The 6904-nt window shown below is 35.4% G+C and overlaps 2 protein-coding genes across 2 annotated transcripts; one reads left to right on the forward strand and one right to left on the reverse strand.

Annotated features, from left to right (window-relative positions):
• Positions 1-2163: 2163 nt before the first annotated feature.
• On the forward strand, positions 2164-4105 carry LOC139857465 (uncharacterized). Its single transcript, XM_071846218.1, has 7 exons — positions 2164-2446; positions 2540-2706; positions 2793-2895; positions 2991-3107; positions 3204-3374; positions 3456-3579; positions 3872-4105. The coding sequence occupies exons 1-7, from the start codon at positions 2174-2176 to the stop codon at positions 3985-3987; spliced, it is 1071 nt and encodes a 356-aa protein (XP_071702319.1). The 5' UTR covers positions 2164-2173; the 3' UTR covers positions 3988-4105.
• On the reverse strand, positions 4047-6395 carry LOC139857464 (F-box/kelch-repeat protein At3g61590-like). Its single transcript, XM_071846216.1, has 2 exons — positions 6158-6395; positions 4047-5786 (listed from the first exon to the last, which is right to left on the reverse strand). The coding sequence occupies exons 1-2, from the start codon at positions 6158-6160 to the stop codon at positions 4548-4550; spliced, it is 1242 nt and encodes a 413-aa protein (XP_071702317.1). The 5' UTR covers positions 6161-6395; the 3' UTR covers positions 4047-4547.
• Positions 6396-6904: the final 509 nt, after the last annotated feature.

Genomic DNA, 6904 nt, shown 5'->3' on the forward strand with positions numbered 1-6904 from the left:
CATCATCTAAAAGGGTTTCACAACTAATCAAGCTCAAACCCTAACTTGAATATCAAATCTAACAAATGAAATCCAGAGTTTGAACTTACCAATACTACCACAACGTAGCCGTTAACGAGATGAACAACTTTAAAACCCGAGCTTTGGTGAGAATCCGACTCCCTCTTCTCCAATTCAAGCTCTCTCTCTCTCTCTCTCTCTAAAAGTGAGTTTCTCTCACTAGGGTTTGAAGAGAGTGCTTGTGTGGTGAGGATAAGGTTGAATGAGCTCAACCTTGCCCATTTGTGGCTTAAAACCGGCCACCTAGTGAAAAGACCAATATACCCCTTTTAAAATCTAAAAAAAATTACACAGCTGGCCCGTCAGACCATTTGGACGGCGTCCAAACAATCTGGACGGCGTCCAGTACTTCATTAGTGAACGGCGTCCAAGGCAATTGGACGGCGTCCAACCTAACTGGAAACAGGGTCTTACATAAAACATACTAATATTTTACCAATTGCGACATCGTCATCTTTCAGTATATCAATTACTTCATCTTAAAATATAGGAATACTTGATTGTTTTATCTAATCTTGGGTGAAAATCAAGGTTTTCACTATTTGGGTTGGCAACCCTGTTCTATACGGGGCAAGTACATGATCAACCGTACTTAATGCCGACTCGGATGCCGCGGTGGAAATTTTTATTGCCAATATATCTAACACAATTAAAAGTTCAAATACAATGAATATAACAATCTTGAAGGAAGAAGTTCCTTGTTTGCGGCACAAATTTTTGTAGCTTTATGATTGCAGAAAAGTCGACACCGTAGGTATGTAGGAAACTAGAGATTTTTTTGAATATTTTTGCTATTTATCTCATTCTAATATTCTATTTGTGTATAATTTCGGTATTTGGTACCGTAATCCCGGATATTTACCGAAACCGGAACCGTAAAATATCGGTACCGAAAACGTTGATTTCTTAAAACCGAAACCGATACTGTTTACCGTTCGGTATGGTTTTTGGTGCCGGTACCGGTACCGGTTTGGTACGAGATCGATTTCAGTTTTTCGGTGCATTTGCTTATGCCTAGCTTTGAATTGATAATTCTTATACAGATAATGTTTGAAAATTTAGAAACTTTAATTTTAAAAGTTATGAATTTATATCCTTGTACGGGTCACGTGTACTATAAATTTTTGAGTTAAAACTGCTAACATAGACCATATTTTTAATTTTGTCTTATTATAGGTTATATATCCCAAATAATATAAACGATTAAACTTTTTAAATTGGAACAAAAACACGTGATGACGTGTCATCATATTTGACGATGAGTTGTCATTCCACATAGGATTGTGATTGGTATTTAAAACCGCTACATTGGGATAAAATAGAAACTATATAGGCTACACCGGGACAAAAGAGAAACTATATAACCTATATATAACTTAAACCCTTAATTATATCCGTTGCATGTCATCTTTAAAAGAAAAGAAAAAATGTCACGTAATTAAATTACCGGTACCACTAGTAGTAGGTAATGTTTTTTTTTACATTAATATACTTTTTGAAAGACTATAAGTTATTAAAGTAAGATTATTTGAAGTATATAGCCTACAATGAGATAAAAGTGAAAGTATATAACTTATTTATAACTTCACCTATAAATGTTTAGAGAAAGTATGAGAATGACATTTTGGATTTACGCTTATTTGTCGAACTAAGAAGCATCTTAAATAAGGCTAAATTATTATTCTTTTAGTTATACATGTAAATATTATATTATAAATCATATATAATTTATATATACTTATTATTATATAGATAATAATTTATAATCAATGTTTATAAAAAGGTATTTTTAGACTCGCTAGCTTGTTCGAGCTCGATAGCTCAATATAAAAGCTCGGGCTCGTTTAGTAAACGATCTTCTATTCAAGCTCGGGCTCATGCTCAATTCAAATCATGTCTTTAACGAATTAAACTCGAGCTTGTGGGTAGTATAGTTCATTTACAACTCTATTCAAAAAGTATCCACACTAATCTTGATAGGAGAAGTATGGAAATTGTGAATTGTACAAGTACTATATTTGTAACTTAACTAAATGTCAACATTGGTACTACACAAAACACAACGATAAGATAAAACACACACACACACACACACACAGTAGAGAAAACAAACATGGAAGGTGCAAAGAGATGGGAGATATATGAAACTGGATCATTTGAAGATTCATATCAAATGGGTTGCTCCATTGGCAACCATTTCTCCACTCTCATAAAAAGCAGACTATCTACCGACTCCATTTTTAACAACCAACTTCTTCCTTTTGCTCAAACCACACAAGCACAATCTCTTATCAATTCTTTAACACACAACAACTCAACCAAGTTCCCAGATCACTGGAACGAATTACGAGGAATCGCTCACGGGTCTGGCGTCCCTTTTCTTCACGTACGAAACTCCACTAACTTTAGTCGTTTTCCGTTTAACTGGTTAATAGGAAAACTTTATCCGTTTACCTGTTTTTTTATGTTATTGTGACAGATTATGATTTTGAATTTTCGAAAAGAGATACTCCCATTCATACCAAAGTCGGAAATAGTTGAAGATAAAGAAACGATTGATGATTGTTCCGATATTCTTGTTGTTAGTGATACAATGGCTGTTGCAGCTCATAATGAGGATGCTAATGTTGCTCTTGTAGGACATACGTAAGCTCCGAATCCCCTATTACCTCTATTAATTCTGCTAAATCGTTAATACTTTATGATTTTCGGACACATTATGAACATTGCAGATATTTGATTAAAGCAAAACTGTCAAATGAACTATCTTACACAGCTTACACTTATGCGGGTGAGCTCCCGAGCTGCGCATTTGGTTTCAATAATCACGGTCTGGTATTGATGCTAGAACATACATCCTACTATATAATAGAAATAAAAACAAACATAAAAACAGACATGTTTTAACAACTGTTACCTGTTCTGTATAGGCTTTTACACTGAACTCGGTCCCACCTACAGAATTAGAGATTGTAAAAGGCGGGATTGGCCGAAATTTTGTTTCTAGAGACTTACTTGAAGCAACAAGTATAGACAATGCAGTTAATGTAAGACTCGGGTTTTAATCTTGATCATTTTCGTCAGGTTTAAGCTGTTGGATCGAAGGTTTTACTTATGTTTTGACTTTATTATGACTTCTTTAGAGAATTCGGTCATCACAAGTATCAGTTGGGCATAGCTATAACTTAATTGACATAAACTTACGGAGGATTTTGAACGTTGAGACTGCATCAAGTCAAAGACTTTCAGTTCATGAAGTCGGGTCAACCCCTTTCTTTCATGCCAATATGTATCTTCATCTTAAAGTTGACCAGGTACATGATCAGAACTTTAAGAACAAAAAGAAAAATGTTACGTAGTATCACTTATTACATTTCGTACAATCTGTAATGAAGGTACATGATCAAAACTCAGTAAGTAGACAAAATCGAGCAGCTTTATTGGCTAAAGAGTCGAAGGATGACCTTGTTTCACTACTCGGAGACACTAGTGATAAGAAGTATCCTATCTTTATGCAAGGTATAATAATCAAACCATTTTAATGTACTTTATCCTATGTAGATGTGGTAAGATGGGCGGATTATGCAGCAGATCAAAATGGGTTTGGGTTGAGCTTGAATAGGGTATACTGTTATAGGCTTTGATGGGTTGCATTTAGACATTTAGTTATAAAAAACATTGCTTTAACCATACAAACTTTTGACCACTTTTAACCCATTCGACCCATTAAATTCTTTCCTTTAACTAAAAGAAACTAAAGTAAATAGATTGAGAATGCAGAATCAGTCTTATGTATTAATTCAAATTACAGGTCCGGTACTTTACACGCTATGTACAGCTGTAATTGATTTGGATGAGAGAACGCTAACCATAACCGAAAGTAATCCAAGAGAAGGCAAAGTTTCTCATGTATTAACGATGGCTTAAGAACTCGATAGTCATAATCCTTCTTCCATTGAATTATTTCACAAATTTTGTAAGGGAATTTAAGCATATTTGGCTTTCAAAAGCCTCTCCTTCAACTATAAAAACAGTGTCTAGCATATTTGACTTTCATTCGCTATACTTATAGTAAAGTAATATACTACTGTATGTTCATTTAATATACTACTGTTGAGTTGGACATATTGGTACCTATGAGCCACAATCTGTGCTATGGTTCAAACATTTGGTAGAGCCGAAAAAGGCACAGGTCAACAGCTCATGGCCCAACCCATCTACTCCAACTAGGTTCAAAACTCGATACAGGGTAAACCCATCACAATTTGAATGTTTGCCAAACAAGTTCACAGAAAACGAGTGTCGAAAAGAACAAGAAGACAGATGTTTCATAGCATCCAAACCAACAAAAACACATTTGTTTTCCAAGATAACAGAACATAAGATCATGTATACATTTATACGGACGCAAAATTTAAGATTTCATGAAGAAAAAAAAAACGAACCTAAACAACAACAAAAACCATTTCTAAAACAAACCTCGATTACTACATGAACTGGAGTCGAGGCTCAAAGCAAAATCCCGAAAAGATTTCGAGCGGAAACTTCTTATGCATCAGGCATTTTTGTGACCAAAACCACTGTCTTTTATCCATATCGTAAACAAGCAACGCTGTTCCTCCATAACTCTGTATGTATATCAAATCGCCACCCCCACTGCTCGCAAAAACATCATCCAATTCGCCAAAACCCTGCACAAACTTGTGGGGCATTCTAGTAATTTCAGTCCACAAATTTCCATCAAGCACCCATATGCCAATTCCCTTAATTACCCCTGGTCTATCGGGTCTCCCTATACCCCCAACAAGCACAACCTTTCTTTGAACATTCATCAACCGACCACAAGTAAGTGCACAAGGTGCTAAAATTACCGATTCGTCCCTCAACATTCCAATTGAAGATTTTGTACTAGCAAGATCGTAAGTAACCAACCCATGTAAATTTTGAAACTCGTTTGGCCTTGTACAAAAGACCAAAACGTACAACACGTTGTTGCATATTACACTTACGTCCCCTGGTCTCCACCCTCGCATAGCTCCCATCACAGGGGGTAACCATGTCTTTTCGTTTGAGTTGTAAACATGAACGGAAAAGTTCCATAGAAAGAAATCGTCAGAAGCTTGCATTGACCGTATGACCGAAATGGTGTACTCGGAGTTTGACTGGCCAACAGAAAAAGCTAACGCATTGTAAACAGGAAAACACGGGCTCGATGGGCTCTTAAGACATTCGTATTCTTTAGTTATGGGATTACAAATGTACATATCTTTGCTGGTTTCATCATCCATGAAACAAACGAGACCGCAAGATTGGGAAATTTTCCAAGTGTGATGAACCATAAACGGTAGCTCAAAGTTGTACCATTTTCGCATACCCGGGTCGTAAAGATAACCCACGGGTTCAGCTGAGCTCGTGAACATGAAGTACCATGTTTTATCAGATAAGATACTTGCATCACTTAAAGTGAATTTCTTTGAGTGGATAATTTCGTTCCACTTTTTACACACACAAGACGCTTTGAATATTACTGATAAAGGGAGACGAGACAAAATTTTCTCGTGCATATCGTCTGGAAGTATATCGATTGAGATCGAGTTTTCTTCTTGATTGCCATCATTATCGATTAATCCCAAATTTGGAATGAATACACCAGTTCCCTTTTGGCTAATATCAGACTCATCATCTGACCATGAATTTCCTCCTTCCATGGACAGATTATAAAAGTCCTGAAAATTTCATATTATAAGAAATAAAAGTTAATACTCACCATTGTTTCTTTCTTTAACAAAGGGTTTGATTAGTGAACATTGAGTTTGTAGCAGTATTAACAGCAATTTACATCCTTAACACTCAATAATCCTATAAAGTAAACCCTAGATTTACTATTACATTGAACACACAACTGACATCATCAAATCAAAACTTACGAAATAATAACCCTAACTATTATCAATACACAATAGATCCATTAATTAACCATGCTAACATCAAATTAAACCAAAACAATACTCTAATTGCACATTATACAGACCTATAATTACATACATACACAAATACCTAAAATACAGGAGCTAAAAAAGGGGGGAAACGTTGATACCATGGTCGGAACGGTGAGATCAACCGGAACAGCAGCTGCTTCGCGTTGTACTGGTCTCCAAACTAGCTTACGTCCACGTTGATTTCTCTGTGTTCATCACAAAATTTCAGATGAATTTATAGGGAAAATGTATAGATCCCCAAAATTGTTTCGAGTGTTTTGGTCGATTCGATAGAACAATTTATAAAATGCTAATTTTCGGTTTTAATTAATTGAATATAAGTTGAATCTTGTAGTGCTTTATTTACTATTTGGGGCGAGTGGAAAATGGGGTTTGTTATTTGTGAGTGCGTTTCAATGAGAAAAAGCTGTACGATGAGATGGCAATTTCTTATTGGTTGAATGTGTCCACGTGGATAAAGGTGGCAAAAAGACAGAAATTGTGGTTGTTTAAACGTTTAAGTGAATTTTTTTTTACTGTAATTAATTAATTATTAATTATTAAATTATTAATTAATTAAATTCTAACAGGATCAACGGTCTACAACGAGTTCAGAAAGGGTGTGGCTCGAAATGGTTACTCCTTGGCATGGGTTTTTATTGGTCGATGTAATGTAAAAATAGGTTTTCAAAATCATTACCATTACCATTATTACCGTTACCATTACCATTACCATTACCATTACCATTACCTTACCACTATATGCTAATCACCACCAAATTTTTTGTAGTTTCAATTGTTTTGGGATGTAGTTTTGCGTTTGTGTTTACACTGCATTCGGCCCCTCATCTTTGCCTCAATTTACA

This window comes from Rutidosis leptorrhynchoides, chromosome 7 (genome assembly GCF_046630445.1).
Source record: "Rutidosis leptorrhynchoides isolate AG116_Rl617_1_P2 chromosome 7, CSIRO_AGI_Rlap_v1, whole genome shotgun sequence".
In the NCBI taxonomy this organism is placed as follows: domain Eukaryota; kingdom Viridiplantae; phylum Streptophyta; class Magnoliopsida; order Asterales; family Asteraceae; genus Rutidosis; species Rutidosis leptorrhynchoides.